This window comes from Populus nigra, chromosome 5, assembly GCF_951802175.1.
Source record: "Populus nigra chromosome 5, ddPopNigr1.1, whole genome shotgun sequence".
NCBI lineage: Eukaryota > Viridiplantae > Streptophyta > Magnoliopsida > Malpighiales > Salicaceae > Populus > Populus nigra.
This window is the reverse complement of record NC_084856.1, coordinates 21,802,565-21,820,932: the sequence shown is the minus strand read 5'-3', so window position 1 is coordinate 21,820,932 and position 18,368 is coordinate 21,802,565. Positions and strand designations below refer to the sequence as shown.

General features: G+C 32.9%; 3 protein-coding genes across 5 annotated transcripts; 1 reads left to right on the top strand and 2 right to left on the bottom strand.

Annotated features, from left to right (window-relative positions):
• Window positions 1-2,319: 2,319 nt before the first annotated feature.
• Window positions 2,320-8,088, bottom strand: LOC133693900 (disease resistance protein RPV1-like). Of its 3 annotated transcripts, none has more exons than XM_062115271.1 (7): window positions 7,523-8,088; window positions 6,858-7,356; window positions 5,630-6,716; window positions 5,108-5,443; window positions 3,714-5,018; window positions 3,012-3,625; window positions 2,320-2,800 (listed from the first exon to the last, which is right to left on the bottom strand). In XM_062115271.1, the coding sequence occupies exons 2-6, from the start codon at window positions 7,298-7,300 to the stop codon at window positions 3,359-3,361; spliced, it is 3,438 nt and encodes a 1,145-aa protein (XP_061971255.1). In that variant the 5' UTR covers window positions 7,301-7,356; window positions 7,523-8,088; the 3' UTR covers window positions 2,320-2,800; window positions 3,012-3,358. The 3 variants fall into 3 exon arrangements, with proteins under 3 accessions (XP_061971255.1, XP_061971256.1, XP_061971257.1); XM_062115272.1 differs by having other exon boundaries at window positions 6,858-7,219; window positions 7,523-8,087; XM_062115273.1 differs by having other exon boundaries at window positions 6,858-7,219; window positions 7,743-8,087.
• A 4,737-nt stretch (window positions 8,089-12,825) lies between these two features.
• On the top strand, window positions 12,826-15,027 carry LOC133695308 (F-box protein At1g55000-like). The gene is made up of 2 exons (XM_062117231.1): window positions 12,826-13,444; window positions 14,544-15,027. Exons 1-2 carry the CDS (start codon window positions 13,142-13,144, stop codon window positions 14,559-14,561), a joined length of 321 nt encoding a protein of 106 aa, XP_061973215.1. The 5' UTR covers window positions 12,826-13,141; the 3' UTR covers window positions 14,562-15,027.
• A 280-nt stretch (window positions 15,028-15,307) lies between these two features.
• Window positions 15,308-17,883, bottom strand: LOC133694887 (kinesin-like protein KIN-14S). The gene is made up of 7 exons (XM_062116581.1): window positions 17,769-17,883; window positions 17,571-17,668; window positions 17,215-17,452; window positions 16,835-17,114; window positions 16,048-16,209; window positions 15,666-15,783; window positions 15,308-15,481 (listed from the first exon to the last, which is right to left on the bottom strand). The coding sequence occupies exons 1-7, from the start codon at window positions 17,881-17,883 to the stop codon at window positions 15,308-15,310; spliced, it is 1,185 nt and encodes a 394-aa protein (XP_061972565.1).
• Window positions 17,884-18,368: the final 485 nt, after the last annotated feature.

The following is an 18,368-nucleotide window of genomic DNA, read 5'->3' as shown; positions in this document are numbered from 1 at the left end:
CCCACAAATTGCATACAAGATTCATTGTTTTACCCCACAAATTGCATTCAAGATTTATTGTTTTTTAAGGTATTTTTTATTTAAAAATATATTAAAATAATATTTTTATATTTTTAAAATTTAATTTTAATATTATCACATCAAAACAATTTAAAACCACCAAAAACAATTAATTTGAAGTAAAGCAAAAAAATTAAAAATATTATTTTTCTTTAAAAACATTTTTAAAACACAAAAATAACATTTTTAAAAAATATATTTGTCTATGTCAAGAAGATTACCAGTTAAAATTCCTTGTTTCATACCACGAATTATGTAGATTGGAAAAAAATGATTGGAGAAAAAAATTGTTCACTATCTATTTCATCTAGTTGAGCTAAGTTCACTTGTTTAAAATCAAAAGCACTATAATGTTAATAGAAATTTAGAACAAAAAAGTGAGAGAAAATATGATTTAAAGATTGATTTTTAATTAAAGTATTTATTTGAAAATATATGAAAATAATGTTTTTTTATTTTAAAAAAATGTTGAAAATTTTTTAACAAAAACATTTTCAACCTAAACGAATTAGTCATCTATCTTCTTTTCCTTTTTCTTTCCTTTGTCGGTGAGGAAAAGTTGAGGTCGGTTTCCAGGAAGGAATGTTTATGTATCAAATCTTAAATAATTGATGAGAAAGTGGCATGCCAATTTCCTATCAATTTTTGATGCAGAGCTGTATATCTTGTGTTAAACGCTAGCTGGGTGTATAAATTAGTCAAAAAGTAGGATATCCCACCGGCCAAAACGAGTTAAAGCGTCGTGTACGCGGATGCTTGACTCGCTGTGTGCCTTTTTGCTTTTTTGAACACAGCCAAGCAGTGATTTCCTGGTGATTTCCTGGTGGATAGTGGTGGTCTTCCGGAATCTTTTTCCAGACAACCCTTGCTAGACCATGATTAAAGTTTCCACTTAAGAATTTACTCCTTTCCTTGTGGATACTTATGATATATTTGTTTTTGTAAAGTAGTTTTTTGGAAAATTATTTTTTAAATTTTCTTGTGTTTGTTTGTCATTAGAAAAGTTGGTTAACAAAAAAACATTTTCCGGTCAACGGAAAACACTTTCTAGTCAAAGAAAAATTTGGTTTGATTTCCAGGAAAGTGTTTTTCTTTTTAGCTGTGTTTGTTTTCCGGAAAGTAGTTTCCGAGAAATCACTTTCCAAACTTTCCTGTGTTTGTTTGCCATTAGAAAAGTTGGTCAACAGAAAACACTTTCCAGTCAAAGGAAAATTTGGATTGGTTTTCAGAAAAGTGTTTTCCTGGAAAATTTGGGCGGAAAACACTTTCTGGAAGTTGTGAAAAATTTAGAAATGTCATTATTTACTGATTATATCAAATTTGATCCTCAAACTTTTGATTGCTATATATAATTTGTTTTGAATATTTATTTTTCAATTTCATCTCTTAAAATTTAATTTTTATATTAACTTTGGTCCTTATTTTTATAATTGTTATTTTTTTATCTCTTAAAATTTAATTTTCATCTCTTAAAACTTTTTCCTTATCATTTTTTTATTGAAATTTTTTATCTATCAAATTTGATCATCATTCTTTTGATTGTTACTTATTTTATTTGAAATAATTTATGAAATGTTAATTATTATTATTTTAATTTCTTCATCTTTTATTTTTTTTAATTTATTAGATTTGATCTCTATTATTTTGATTATTATTTATTTTATTTGAGATAATTTATGAAATTATATTTTTTTTCAATTTCATTCTCATTCAACTTTTTAATTTGTAAGATTTGTTCCTCATTATTTTAATAAACTTGAGAAAAATAAAACATTAATAAGTTATTTTCCAGCTCATTTTCCATGACATAACCAAACACTGGAAAGTATTTTCCAACTTATTTTTAATTACACTACTAAACATCGAAAAATACTTTCCCAGAATTCACTTTTTCTTAAATTCACTTTTCTGAAGCTATCACACTTTGTCCATTGTCATTAACAACCACATCATTTTTCTTCCGCGGTAATCTAGATAAGTCTTCTATGGTCTTCACTCTGTGAACTATACATGTCAGAAACCTGAGCTGAGGGCCACAGTGAGTAATTAATGATCTGAATACGAGTCATCAAGCAATAATAATAATAAAGTCTGATACACCACTACTCAATCCTCTTTTCCCACCTGTTTGATATGGGTCTTTATCAGTAGAAATTAGACTTTGGGTGATAATTACCAGTGTAGAAATGCAGATGCATAAGATCTCAACAGTCTGAACCTTGACAGGTAATTTGAAATATACATGACATGACATAGTCATGAAAATAGTGTTTTTATACTCTACTTTGGTTTCATTCACAATGAACATAAAGTTAATAAGAGGAGTACAAACCATACATCCCCAAAAGAACAAAAACATGAAACTTTGACATGCCTGAACTGCAAATATACCATACAAATCCTTCATGTCACTCAAGGAAGCAGGGGACACATCATTCAGAGAACTTAAAGGATACATAATTCAAGGAGTTGAGATGTCCAATTGAATGATATCAGAAAATCTCACGCATTGAACTTTAGTGTTGAGTTTTGAATCCTAAGCAGAACACAAAATCTGAAAGTGAAAATGTTAATACGAATGTACTGGGTGTTTCAATATCAAAACCAATCAACATGTTTGCTTGAAGTCTCTGGTTGCTTCCTTGACTTCTGGAATCGATTGTTCTCGAAACTAGCTTTAACGATAAGTGAATGCCGCAAGTCTGCCTCAGCGGAACAATCGTAAGGCACCTCCAAGACACTGCAGAATCAATGCAAGAACAGATTAATGATATGACATAAGAAGTAAACCACAACTGTAGCTTTATTTGCATGTTAAATCAATTCAAAGAGCCTATAATGCATCAGTAAAACTTTATGCATCATTTATTTGCCTTGCTGCTTTTTTTATAAAGGCTAGCTCGCAGAGACCAAAGACACTCAAAAATCCGATCACTGGATAGTAGACAAACCTTGAGACGTCACCTGTACAGTTCCAGCCCAAGAAGCATAAGTGAAGGCTAAGACCATGCAAATTCTTTGAATGGCACAGGTGAAAAACTCAAGAAGGCTAAGACCCAATTATGATCCTAGGAAGTGAAATAACAGAGGATTCATCAACAGTCTTGGACAAACAGTGGATGGACTCCACACTTAACCACCACATCAGCAGTTCCCCACAGTGGTTTGAAATGAAACGAGGCCTCCTTTACAAAGCAGTTAGAGTTGATACTCCAGATGAAAACATGATCCCTTTCCCATAAACTCCGCTCTGATCCCTTTCCCATAAACTCCGCTCCTTTCTTTCAACTTCTTCATATCAGTAGAAATTGAGATCACTCTGGTTTCCACCTTGGGTTATCAAATGGCATTCACATCTAATGTTAACGGGACGCTTTTTCTTACTGTGGCCAAATGAAACAACAGCGCAGAAGGTGAATCCCAGGAACTGATCACTGTTAGTAGTACGGTGCCAATGAGCTGGAATATTTAATGAAGGTCCTCCTGTATTTTTATAACAGAACCACTCCGGGACTTCCAACCCAGGAATACACAGCCTAACTCTAATTGGCTTACCAAAATATTCCTGCACCGAAGAGAGTGAGAATGTGAGATATATATACAAAATTATCATGATTGTTTTTTAAAGCAAGATCGAGGGACGAAGAATTCACCCGATTAAACAAAGATGATGCCATGCGTCGAATTCTTAAATGGGCATCTTCCATAATTCGAGTGCATGCATTCTGATCCAATTTGAGACAATCAGAGAAATTGAATTGCTGAGAAGCAGCTTCATAATCTTTCTCACCTTGTATGAATATACTTGCTAATGATCTTAGAGAGATGCAATATGACGCGATTAAAACCTGTAGACTCGATGGAAGCTCTGGTAAATGTTGAAGCCTCTCACAACCATGCAAATCGAGTTTAATTAGCATGGGAAGTTGCTTGATGTTTGCAGGTATCCTCTCAAAATCATTACAAGATAATCTCAAATCTCTCAGCGACACCAAAGAGCCTATGCTACCGGAAATTTCTGACACGCCAGAAGCCCCCAAATTCAAATATTGGAGACATCCACCAAATGCTATTTCTTCTACTTCTGAACACCTCGGGTTCAGTACTGGGGATTTATTCAGCATAGAGCAACGTTCTAGGTTAATCCATTTAAGAGATTCCAGATAATAGATGCTGTTTGGAAGATTTGCTAGTTCTGAGCATCCACTAAGATTAAGCTCTGCGAGACATTTCAACTGACCAATACTGTTTGGAAGACTTACTAGTTTTGGGCAAAAAGAAATATGAAGCAATACAAGAGATTTCAGCTCGCCGAAGCAGTCCGGCAGACTTGCAAGTTTTGAGAAATAACTAAGATTAAGCTTCACAAGACATTTCAACTTACCAATACTGCATGGTAGACTTGTTAGCTTTGAAAAGTTAGAAAGACAAAGCTCTGCAAGACATTTCAACCCGCCAATGCTATTTGGAAGACTTTCTAGTTTTGAGCAAGAAAAAAGTTTAAGCTCTACAAGAGATTTCAACTCATCAATGTTGTCTGGTAAACTTACTAGTTCTGAGCAACGAATAAGATTAAGCTTAGCAAGACATTTCAACTCGCAAAAACTGTTTGGAAGACTTGCTAATTTTGAGCAAGAATAAAGATAAAGATCTTTAAGAGATTTCAACTCACCAATGCTGTCTGGTAGACTAGCAAGACTTCTACAGAAAAATAAATTCAATTTAACAAGCTGAGAGAGGCATCCAATTGATGATGGCAAAGTAGATAAACTATCACAACGGTAAAGGATCAATTCAGTAAGTCTGGTGCTGTATTTAATAGAGGAAGGTAAACCAGCTAAACCTCTACACTGTCCCAGATTTAGAACCTCAAGATTTGGGAATTTAGACAAGTCTGAATCACTTAGGCTCAGCTTTGAGGAGGAACGGAGGTTCATTACTTTCAAATTTTCAAGTGGCTGCAAATTAAAAAAAAAAGGCATAAAATAATGTCATGAATAATTTAAATAATGTCCTATATTTGATAAAGAAGGATGCTAAAGCATACCTGGAATTCATTCCAGAGTTGTTCAAGCTGGCTACAATGCATGTGAAATTCAACAAGTTTCTCAGGACAAAAATTTGATGGTAAGGATTTCAAAGGGTAATTAGACCAATGGAGAATCCTTAGTTCATTGGAAAGAAAGTGAAGCCCTTGAGGAAGGTGGATTCTGACCCTCCTTCGATTCATAATTTGCTCCTTTGAGGGATCCCCAAAGAAAGGTGGATAATAGAATTTGAGCAATCTTAAATTAGACATCCCTTCAAATGCTGTAGGACTTAAGATCATTTCTTTAGTAATTGCAAGCAAGTTGAGGATTATGCTTTCCACTTTTCTAGTCCCCTATTTAACACAAGCAAGGTGTAAATCAGTATATAACTATAACAAATAAAGAACTTTTTTAAAAAAAAAAACAGAAGAAGAAGAAGAAGAAGCTGGCTTTGATCTTTATTCTTGTCCAACGCTACATCTCCTGGCTATAAACAAGAATCCCAAACAACAGTCAACTAAATCACTTAGAAATGTTACCTGAGTTGTTAATACACGATTGACATCATCAGCCTTCCACAACCTGCTACGTTCTCTAGGGTCAACGTGTTCTTGGAGGACAATTTTTTTCCCTAGTTTTAGTAGCATATCATGCATCCAGATCTTGTTTTGAACAATTTTTATGAGACACATATCAATGAGACGATCTATCCCACTTCTTTCTTCCAGATCTAGTGTTTGTTGGAGGAGATCCCTTTTGCACCGTCCGAAGAAACATGCTATATCAAGAAATATTTTCTTTTGTGTCTGATCTAGTTCGTGATAGCACATTTCCAAACATTTCTTAATGTCCTCGCCACCATTTGTTCTTAGCTGTGCCACCTTGCTTTCCCAGTATTCTACACTAGTCTTTCTGTATAGACTGGCACCTAAAACCTCGAGAACTAATGGAATGCCCTTAACACAGCTTACCACGGTTTTTGATAGCCCAATATATCCTTCTATGGGATTATTTTGTTTAAAAGCATGTAAGCTGAAGAGTCGAAGAGCATCGTCTTTATCTAAAATTTTGACCTCGTAAATTTTGTCTTCATCACATGCATTTATAAGCACTTGCCTATCTCTACTTGTCACAATGATTCTACTTCCTTGGCCAAACAAACCATCCTCTCCTAGTAAATATTTTAAAACTTGTGGATCGTTGACATCATCAAGAACTATGAGAACTTTTTTTCTTTGAAGCATTCGCTTAATGGCCGGGGGTAACACTTTTGTGCGTATAGTCATATCTTTCTTCTCTAATACTTCACCAAGAATTTCCTGTCTTACATGATCTATTCCATGCTTCTGTGATTCTTCCCTAACATTTTGGAAAAAGCAATGGCCTTCAAATTTACTACAGTTTCGATGATACACAGCTTCAGCCGTTGTTGACTTACCTATACCACCCATCCCCCAGATTCCCACAATGAGCACACCGGTTGATCCAAAGGATAGTAATGAATCGATGTCTTTAACGCGTGATTTCATTCCAACAAGGCGTTCTGCATCGATTGAGGGTGAGGGCTCATGGTGTAATTTCTTTTGAATGTCAGAAACAATTTCCTCAATGAGCTTGATCTCATCCCTGCAGTGCATAATAAATTAAGAACAAAGACAGGCTAGTAAGTAAAACAAGCAACTGTAACCTAAGAAATTTTATCATAACATCAAACATAATATTTATATATGTTGGGGTTTAATACACTGTAGCTGATTAATAACTTACATAATGACTTTTGAATTCCAGCCCTTGAGATTAGCTATTTCTTTCAAAGCATGTCTCCAACTCTCTACTTGTTTAGAACCACAATCTTTTTCATGCTTGCAAAGTGCAGCTCCATAGCTCCCAGTCAGGTTTTGAACTTGGCATGGATCAAGTCGGTAAAAAACTGGTAAAACCATCTGTTGTTTGGTCTCCATGCACTCAAGAATCTTGGAGAGTTCTCTTAAACAGAAAGTAGAATCTGCATAATTTTCAGAGAAAATGACTACCGAAATAAACGACTCTTCAATCCCTTCCAGGATGGCAGGCTCGATGTTTTCTCCTCCATCAAGTTTATCATCGATGTAAGCATCAATTTGTTTTCGCTGCAAAGCATCATAAAGATGACTGGTAAAACTATAGCGGGTGTCTGTGCCTCTAAAACTGATGAATACATCGTGCTTCATATTTTTATATGCGTGATATATGTATAATTAAGCTTTCTACTTGTGATAATTATTCCCTGTAACAAGCAAAAAGAAAACAAACGATTATAATGATCAGTAATATAAGAATACTGTAGCAAAGTAAACAACTCTCACTAGAACCCAAAACAGAGAGATTTCATTGACGTTCGTTACTGGAATAGCTATAAAGAAATTAATGGACGTACAGGAAGAAAGTCTTACCAGTTATTCAAGGGCAGCTTGTCGATCTTTAACCCTCTATGTGCCACAAAGCTAGTGGGAAATTAGCTGAGATCTTAATTAATTACAGTCATTTTGAGCTAAAAGGTAAAACTCACTAACATATATAAACAACATGAATGATGCTACAGCAATGGCCAAACAAGTGGAATCTAACCCAAAACAGAGAGAAATTAATGGACGAATAGGAAGAAAGTTGTACCAGTTATTAATCAAGAGATCTTAATTAATAGTTATAAAGAGCAATGAAAGTTATAAAGAGAGGAGCCAGTGGGAAATTAGCTGAGATCTTAATTAATTACAGAGTCATTTTGAGCTAAAAGGGAAAACTCAAAAACATATATAAACAGCATGAATGATGCTACAGAAATGGCCAAACAAGTGGAATCTAACCCAAAACAGAGAGAAATTAATGGACGAATATTTCTGTACAAAAGACTGACGTCGGTACAAAAGGCTGGAGAGGAAGAAAAAGAAAGGATAAAAGAGAAGAGAGCTGGCCCGAGAAAACAGAAAAGAAAAGAGAACAGCATATCTTCTTTTGCTTTTCCTTTACTTGTCATTGAAGATAAGTCCATATGAGCATAGACTACTATTTCTTCATAACACGAAGAAATAATTTTTACATCGGCATAACATTGTAGTGTTTATAATAACTAATAAGTCCATATAAAGCAATAAACAATAAGATTTAATTAAATAATAAATGGTAAAGTTTGTATTGATCGAGAAACAATAAGGTCCACTCTAGCTTAAAACAAAAAAGTTTAAATTAAGAAATAAACCTTAAAGTTTACATTAAACAATAAATTATAGGTTCAAATCAAGCGATAAATCATAAATATTTGTATTAATAAACTATAGAATTTACATAGAAGTATGGATTGTTGTGGTATCTTGTGGTCTATTTGAATTACCCGCAACAAATTAGTTTTTGATGATACTGATCCTGACTAGAATAAAGTTTATGATTTAACTTTTCATCATTGAGCTTAATAACTTCGAGTTACATTTTATAATTTTACTTATACAGGTATTGATCTAGCTAAATGTTTAGATTATGTGATAAAGTGATTTAATATTTAGGATTAATATTTTTTTGTTATTTTTTTATTTTTTTCATTGTAAGTTTTTCTTTTAGTCAGCTTGTTATTTTTTTAATAACATTGACTAAATCTTATTAATATTCTATCTCGATTATTATAAAAAAAAACATAGATATATATATATATATATATATGCACACACACATAATAAAGAAACAATAAAAATAATTAAGAACGTGCATGTAGAGAAAACATTTAAAGAAATTGATAGATAAAACATGTAAATAAAAAGAAAGCATATAAATAAAATAAAGAGCTACAAAATAAACTTAGGAAAAACATCATATAATTATCTCGAGAAAGCTTATGTTGAAATTGTTGATACAAAGGTAGGCTACTTAAAGAGTTGCAATGAGCAAAACTCTCCTTAAATACCCATCCTAAAGCTTAAGCTACTTACTTGTGTTACAATAATTAAGTACGAAATTGAAACAAACCTAACTATGAAATTATTAACTATGATAATTCTTAATGTCCAAATTAGACAAATAAACAAACAATATATAATTAATGGGATTCCTTAAACACTCATTCTAAGGCTTAATTAAGCTACTTGTGTTGCAATTAAGAAATCAAAACTGACCGCACTTGAAGTGTTGGCCTAGCGGTGGTAGGGGCTTGTTCCCTTCCTCTGCACCCGAGTTCGAATCTCATTGTGCACGTCTGTCACCCCCGCGGTGCTTTACATGCTCACTGGTTTTGTAGTATGTTCAGTGGGCCGTGGATTAGTGGTGGTGCGTGTAAACTGGCTCAGACACCACCCACGTAAATAAAAAGAAAAAAAAGAAATCGAAACTGACCTAGCTAGAAGTGAGCTTCTAACTATGATGATTTTTAATATCTAAATCCGATAAATAAACAAATAATATATAATTAATGGGATATATATATAAAAAATAAATGTTCTTTATTCTGGGCATCAACATTTTCATGAGCTCTTGTAGTTGGTTCATGGCAGCTGCATTGTTAGCAACACGGCCCTTCAATTGCAGAATCATTACGAATATCCAGAGGCTATGTAGCAAAAGCTTGACCTTTTTCACGTAATTCTTTTTAATTATATTATTTTTATAGATTAAAAAATATCAAGTTTTCCCAAAACTTACATGATAATAAAAAAAAACTGTTGAAAAAAAATGAAAAAATCCCTTTAGAACATTCTTAATTTTTTGATTTCTAAAACCATTTTGATCATTTTACTATAATTTTAATTTTTGTATTATATTTTATCTTTGGTAAAATACCAAGTCCCTCCGTCATGTAACATTGTAATAACGAAAAAACAATAATGACAGCACCTAATTGCTCATTACACTAGTTCTGAATTATTTTTTTAATTTCAATAATATAATATTTTTTTTATAATATTATTAAACCTGACCAAATAGATTAATATTGAAACCTTTCAATATTCTTATTTTTTTAATTAAGCTGCTGACTGAAATCAACAAATATTATTTAATTAAATGGTGAAAAAACATACAACTATAATAAATAAACAAAAAACAATCATAATAGTCGGAAAAAAAAACACTTTGCAAAAGAAAAAAAATAAAACTTAATTTCTAGCCAACTCAACATCGAAGGATAATTTAAAAAAAAATACATAAATGAACATGTCAAATCTGTAAACTGGATCATGAGGCTAAGATAATATAATAGAAAGCAAATTAAAAAAAAAATACAAAGCTTGATTCTTAGCAAACTCCATGTAGAAAGGTAAAATTAAAAAAAATTTAACAAAAATGACAAAAAAAACACCTACGAACTCGGGCAAGCCCGTCAATAAAAACACCTACAAATCCTGTAACCCAAATCATATGAATATGATAACACAATAAAAGATGAAATGAGAAAAATTACGAATTTCAAATCTAAAACCAATCCAATATAAAAAAAATTAAATTAAAATAAAAGAATCCAAAAAAAATCTAAGTCAATTTAAACTAACCTGGTAATCAATAAACATGTCATGATATTGGGATAATTTCATAAAAAAAAAATAACTAAACCTAATTTCACAAAAATCTACCAAGCAAAAACCCTTATTATTGCAAAGACAAGGATTAAATTAAAAAAAAATGATGACCAAAACATAATATATCAAAGAACAAAAAAAATCAAACCAAGGCTATGTTTGTTTCCCGGAATTCACTTTTCGGGAAACCACTTTCCAAACTTTTTTGTATTTGTTTGCCATTAGAAAAGTTAGTCAATGAAAAACACTTTCCAGTCAAAGAAAAATTTAGCTTAGTTTCCAGGAAAGTGTTTTCGTGGAAAATTTGGGCGGAAAACACTTTCCGGAAGTTGTGAAAAATTTAGAAATGTCATATTATTTGCTGATTATATCAAATTTGGTCCTCAAACTTTTAATTGCTATATATATTTTGTTTTGAATATTTATTTTTCAATTTCATCTCTTAAAATTTATTTTTTATATTAACTTTAGTCCTCATTTTTATAATTGTTATTTGCTTTTCCCTTATCATTTTTTTATTGAAATTTTTTATCTATCAAATTTGATCCTCATTCTTTTGATTGTTACTTATTTTATTTAAAATAATTTATGAAATGTTAATTATTATTATTTTAATTTCTTCATCTTTTATTTTTTTTATTTTTTAGATTTTATCTCTATTATTTTGATTATTATTTATTTTATTTGAGATAATTTATAAAATTATATTTTTTTTTTCAATTTCATTCTCATTCAACTTTTTAATTTGTAAGATTTATTCCTCATTATTTTAATAAACTTGATAAAAATAAAACATTAATAAGTTATTTTACAACTTATTTTTCATGACATAACCAAACACTGGAAAATGTTTTTCAATTTATTTTCTATTACACTATCAAATATCAGAAAATAATTTATTTTTCTAAAATTTATTTTCTAAAAAAATTACTTTTTAGTAAATAAACGGGCGAAATCAAAGTGCCTACAGTGAATTTAAGAGAAGAATTAGGTGGGTTTTTTTTTTAATATTTAAATTCAATTATTCCCAGAGAAAAAAGAAGTACCAAGGACTGGAGAGGTCTGGAATGATGAGAGTGCAGTTTTTTTTTTCTTTCACCTTTTCCATTTTTCCGGCATACACTATCATCCAACCAAAGCTTTCCATTAGTCATGACAACAAAAAGAACAGAAACTGTAGTTTTTTTTTCAGAATTAGCCACTCTAAGTAGCAAGAACGAGACCAATTCCTAGTTAAAAATATATTTAAGTCTATTTTAATGCTACCACCTTACTGTTTATAGATAGAGAATAACACATTCCACATAGGACAACAAGATTACACTTTACTTTTACTAATATTGAGATATTGAGAGGGATGTAGCTAAATTAATTAGATTTTAAATTTGATTCCTAGAAATTATTGATTTGAATCTCATAAATTTTAGGATTATTAAAGATAAAAGTGAGTAAAAAAACCAAAAAACCGATTAAACCAAGAAAATCAGAAAAAAATAACCGAAAAAAACCGAACTGTAAAAAAAAAACTGATTAAAATTTTAAAAAACCGACCGGTTCGGTTCGGTTTTGGTTGTATAAGTCTCAAACTAAAAAAATCAAACCAAACTCAAACCAGAAAAAAACCGAGCCAAAACCCAAAAAACCAGGTCACACCGGGTCATTATTTTTTCTATTATTTCTTCAACCCGGTCCAATTTCAGCTTCGGATTGATTGGATCTTAAATCAACCCACCAGATCGAATCAGGTTTCAAAACTATGTTTGAAATAATCCTGCACCATCCATGGATTTAACTACAGCATGTATAATACGCAATTTTTTTATGTAACTTTTACAGAATTCACTCTTATATCATATTAAATACTAAATTTACGGTAAATTATTTATGTCAACGTCATTATTTAAATATATCTTAGCACTCATCACTACATTTTATTATATTGTTATTAATAGGTGATTTTTTTTTATTAGATGATAAAAAAGATATTCATTCAATTTGCTTTTCAAAAACATAATTTTAAGATTTTAGGATTGATACAGACAGGGTAAGGTTTGGGCCATAGATTAAAAAGGATTATCTAAAATATTGAAAAGTCAACGAATCTTTAATTGAGTTTTGCCCTAATCAATTGGGGTTTTTTTAACCTAGATTTTAAACTAGGATAAATGAAAATTAAAAAGCTCTTCCAATACACACCAAGCCAGTCAAACTATACAGACTACAGAGGATGGATGACACAGACTCCCTATTCTACTATTACCCTCTTCCCAAAAAGAAAACCCACCGTTTCTTCTTCACCTAATCCAGTGGCAATCAAAACACAATCGCCGCCGCCGCCGCCGCCGACACTATCACCACTGGAAACACCACCAAGAGAAATCCAAAACCCATATACAAATCAGTTGAACTCGAAGAGGAAGACTTTACCTTCTACTACAACCCTCTTCCCTAACACTAGGCCTCCTCTATCCCCCCTCTCTCAATACACCACTCAAGAATAACAAAACCACCAAGACAATGGACTCCCACGTGTCACTCGCATCCTTCACATGCAGGGACACGCTAGTTATGATCTTACGAAAGCTTGGAGCTCGAGACTTGGCACGTGCAAGCTGTGTTTGCAGGCTGTGGAGAGATATGGCTTCTGATGATGCGATTGTGAGGCCTGCGTTTATGGAACCATGGAAGTTGAAGGAGATAGTGGGGGAGCCTGTGTCTGGGAGATTTTGGAGAGAGAATGGGATTTGGAAGTTTGCTATTTCACATAAGATTGCTAGAGGAGATTCTCTCACTAGTCTTGCTAAGAAGTATTCTGTTCAGGTAATTAATAAAGTTGAATGCTTTTTGGTCACTGGGCTTCTTGTCATATGTTCGTTCCTGTTTGTTGATTTGGGGGGAAGAAAGTGGTTTTTGGTATGTGGGAATCTTGGGATATGCTTGTTTTGCTTGTAGAATTGGATAAAATGAGTGGTTTTTGCCATGTTTGTGATGTGCTTGTTTTCTTCTTCTTTTTTTTTTTGTAGAATTGGAGATGATTCTGTTTTTCTTGTTGTATCATTGCTTTGTTTGTAGAGTTGGAAAGGATTGTGCTTTGTAGGCACTGGAGTTTTTGCTGTATGATTGCTCTGTATCTGGTTATTGAGAAATGGGAAGTTTAAACTTCTGTCCTCTATCATTTCATTTGGTTGATAGGACAGTATCATGTAATGCCACTTGAAGTTTGCACTGCATGATTTTGGTTCTGCTCTTCTTTCTAGATTGTTAATGAGTAAATTATGATAAAAAAAAAAAACTGGCAAGCTATTAAAAGAAGGCAGCTGGGAACTGTTATTTTTATAGAAACTGCTGGTGGGAATTGTGTTTTTATTTTTTAAATAGCACAACCAATTTTTAGTGTAAAGGTATCTGTTTTTTAGGGTTTGTTTGATTACATTGGCACACTGAATTTTTCAAAAGAAACAAAAGTTCTTCAAATTAATTATTTTTTAATGTTTTTATACTGTTTTGATGTTAAAAAAAAATTTTAAAAAATAAAAAAAATATTTTAATATATTTACAAGCAAAAAACACTTTAAAATTCCAAACATGAAACCTTGACATGCCTGAACTGCAAATATACCATACAAATCCTTCATGTCACTCAAGGATGCAGGGGACACATCATTCAGAGAACTTAAAGGATACATAATTCAAGGAGTTGAGATGTACAATTGAATGGTATCAGAAAATCTCACATATTTAGTGTTGAGTTTTGAGTCCTGAGCAGAACACAAAATCTGAAAGTGAAAATCTCAATACGAATGTACTGGGTGTTTCAATATCAAAACCAATCAACACGTATGCTTGATGTCTCTGGTTGCTTCCTTGGCTTCTGGAATTGATTGTTCTCGAACCTAGCTTTAACGATAAGTGAATGCAGCAAGTCTGCCTCAGCTGAACAATCATAAGGCACCTCCACGACACTGCAGAATCAATGCAAGAACAAGTTAATGGTAAGACATAAGAAGTAAACCACAACTGTGGTCCTTGGATTGTTTTCTTTTTCATGCATTGAAGATAAAACAGAACCAGTTTTCTGTTTTTGTAGAGGAGATGGTGGAGGCATGAAATTGGTGATTTTTCTCAAAAGCATCCTCAACTTTGAAGGACACAGAGGTGGCTTCTTATCTACTTTTCTCTTCTCTTCTCTTCTACTTGTTTCGTAGACTGAGAAGCAGCAGCGGCAAAGGCTCTTGATTCCTACTTTAGTCTAGTTTTTCTTTCCTCACCTAACTGATTCTCAAGCTCTCGAACCTATTGTAAGAAAAGTTATTTGTTAGTCTACAAAATGACTTAAAAATGCCATTTAAGGGACAATAAACGCAAAAGAAAAACGAAAAAACAGCTCCAATAAATTTTCCACATGTGTCATAGTAATAATAAATAAATAAAAGCATTAAATGGAGCTCAAGCCATCATAATTACCTTTTCTTGGAGAGATCTGCAGATATGTTCTCTAGCAGCAAGTCTCAATTGCAATGATTGCAAGCTATCCTGCAACTTCTTTGTTCCCTTCTCGTCATGCTTTAACTTTTCAACTTGATTATTTGTAATTAAAAAAGGAAAGAAAAAAGAAAGAAAATATGAATCAAGATAAAAGAAACCGAGACAAAAGAAATTTCATCAAATACGAGCAGTGTGTATTTACCCCATTTGCTTGTATTTGAAAAGTTCAGTGAGATCAGCCTGTTTGCGGGCAGGACCGCTTTCAATTACTCGCACTCGACTCGCAAAATTTAGTGAGCAAAGAGTCTCTCCAAGGTCAGTAACACTTGGACTTATTTGGACAAACATCAAGGTCTTACATTCAATCTCCTCCTGCATTCATGTTTCACTTAGCATCATTTACTGACAAACAAGACAATAAGAATGACTGGTAACCACAAAAAATAGTAAACTTAATACTCACCGAGAGAGCTCTGTAGCATATGGGTTAGCTTTGAGTTCCTGATCGGAAGAAAACAAATATCTTCATTAATATGGTAATTGGATAGCATGTTACAAGAGTGACTGTGTGAGAGAAAGACCTGTAAGGAATGTGGCCAGTTTTAGATGCGAGGGCAGATATAACATCACCAAGTGCTGAAAGAGAATTATTAATGAATTGCGATTCCTTCCATCTTTCACCACACGTTCACTTCCATAGGTGACTCCTTGTCTTTTGTCCATCAATTAAATTCTCCCCTTTCACTGTTACTCGCAAAAAACTACAGACCAACAATGTTGTGGTCATTAGTACTACCACTTTAATTAATCAGTATATTCCTTGAATAGTTTGGATTCACAGATCCAAAAAACTATTTAGTTGCTATTAAATGTGATATACCATAAAGTATATTCTTAGAAAGAATAAACCAAGAAAAGAAAGCAGAGTTCATTTTTACCCATGAGAACGGCTGCTAAGCTCATTAGCGCTGGTTGATCCAACAGACCTGGCCCGACTTCCAGACCTGAGTAAATCCCACACATCCTCCGTGCCAGTCACCCGAGTTTCAACAAGTCCTGGGACTTCTTGTGTTCCTTCAGCAGTTTGTTTAATCTCCAACCTTCATGCATGTAAGAAATTGGTGATTTTTCGCAACGGCATCCTCAACTTTGAAGGACACAGAGGTGGCTTCTTATCTACTTTTCTCATATCTACTACTTGTTTCGTAGACTGAGAAGCAGCAACTGCAAAAGCTCGTGTTTCCTGCTTTAGTCTGGGACTTCTTGTGTTCCTTCAGCTGTTTGTTTTATCTCCAACCTTTATGCGTGTAAGAAAACTAAAATTTCATCAAACTTCATTCATGTAACTCAATTTCTTATCGTTAGACTATAAATCTTTCATACCAGTGGGCTTCCAAATAGGAGTCTTTACATAATCTTTTAAACCCTAAACCCAATTAGATGTCATGCTTATCTACACTAGAGAGGAGCAAGGTATTTATTATCATTTGCTATGGAGAAAATTGGGCTAATACAGAACTTCCACGATCCACTTTTCTTGTCAAATAGCCACACGCATGATGTTTGTACTAACAATAGTTAATTTCCCTCATCAAGTAGCAAAATGATATAAATCAGTGCTACAGAAAATTGCTATTACAAAATTTTTGCAACCAAAAAATTTGATATAAATGACTATATTTTGATTATCAGATCAATACAGTAGCAATAAAAGAGGAAACTAACTTTTTAGGTGGTTGGTTGGAACTATCAATCAAGAGGTCCCTTATCTTCTCATTGTAAACCTCCATCATACTACCAAAAAGACCATATCTCATAATGCCACTTCTCTCTTGAGAAACTCCGAACAACTCATCCAATGTTCTGTAGTTCACTCCCCTATTTTCTGGGCTGCCCTCCATAGTAAATGTCTTTCCAGTTCCAGTTTGTCCATAGGCGAATATGCAGACATTGTAGCCATCCAAAACTGAAGCGACTATTGGTTTAGTTTGTGCAAAAACAGCCTCTGCATATCATAGAGACAAAGGATTAGATGCTTCAATTGCACAAATAATCTTTAACAGGATGTCTGCAGTAGCAATACATAAAATAAAACATCAGATCACCTTGATTATCCTCAGGCCCAAAAACATGGTCGAACTTAAATTGCTTTTTGGAAGAATCAGAGGAAGTGATCTGCAACTCATTATCTTGGGAAGAGTCAAATTCAACTACATACTTCGAACCATTTGTTATTTCGACTTGATTTAGTGGTCTGCATCTACAGAAGACCCTAATATTCCCTTTAAGCTCGATCACCTCATTGTAAAGCCTCTTCCTCTCAGACAACTCTTGTAGATACTTCTTTTTAAGAAGTTCATATTCATTACATGACCAATATTTCAACAAGTAAACTATCAACTACATTGCTCGAACCATGTGTTATTTCGACTTGATTTAGTGGTCTGCATCTACAGAAGACCCTAATATTCCCTTTAAGCTCGATCACCTCATTGTAAAGCCTCTTTCTCTCAGACAACTCTTGTAGATACTTCTTTTTAAGAAGTTCATATTCATTACCTGACCAATATTTCAACTAGTAAACTATCAAAACCAAACCCCTCTAAAAAAATAAAAAATGAAAAGAAGAAATAAATTAGTTTCACTATTGGATACTCACCGAGTTTTTGAAGGGTGTCTAAAATATTGGGGCCAAGAAAGGAATCCTTTCTTTCTTCAAATTCTAAAACAACAACAATTAAATTCAAAGAAAGATAACAAATCAATACCCCCATCAACATAATAATGCAAAATCCGCTAACACAATGAAATTTAAAATTGCCTGAATTCTACAAAAACCAAGTCTTTTCAAGTCATCTATACGATACCCAACACCACCAAAGTTCAAAATAAGTACCTGAATTTTATCACTTAAATTGATAATTTTCTGCAAAATGGGCAGTGTTGGACCCTGAGATGGGGAAACTTGTCGAATTCTATTAGATACGCTCTCCTCCTCCGAATTAATAGTTTCTCCTGACAATTCATTAAAATCAAAATAACCTTTTTGAGTCAAAACAATTTCAATATAAAATACAAATGTCTACAGTTCTACAGCACCGAATTTGACTCAATTTCAATATAAAATACAATTTCAATAAAAAAAGCCTTGAGGCAATCGAGCTAACCATCGATCCTGGTAATGAGATCTTGGTAATTCTATAGAAAACAAATTACAAATTATAATTCTCAATCAACCTAATGTTGAAAGATTCAATTG

Bases quoted from the DNA above. Each gene is read 5' to 3' on its own strand.
- LOC133693900 (XM_062115271.1), bottom strand. From the start codon at position 7,300: ATGAAGCACGATGTATTCATCAGTTTTAGAGGCACAGACACCCGCTAT. The intron at 5,019-5,107 runs GTATGCTTTAGC...TTTAATTTGCAG, and splicing joins AACTCTGGAATGAATTCCAG to CCACTTGAAAATTTGAAAGT. The intron at 3,626-3,713 runs GTGAATTCTTCG...TCTTCGGTGCAG, and splicing joins CATCATCTTTGTTTAATCGG to GAATATTTTGGTAAGCCAAT.
- LOC133695308 (XM_062117231.1), top strand. From the start codon at position 13,142: ATGGACTCCCACGTGTCACTCGCATCCTTCACATGCAGGGACACGCTA.
- LOC133694887 (XM_062116581.1), bottom strand. From the start codon at position 17,883: ATGGGGGTATTGATTTGTTATCTTTCTTTGAATTTAATTGTTGTTGTT. The intron at 17,669-17,768 runs GTGAGTATCCAA...AATATTGGTCAG, and splicing joins AGACACCCTTCAAAAACTCG to GTAATGAATATGAACTTCTT. The intron at 15,784-16,047 runs GTAAAAATGAAC...GTGTGGTGAAAG, and splicing joins CTTAGCAGCCGTTCTCATGG to ATGGAAGGAATCGCAATTCA.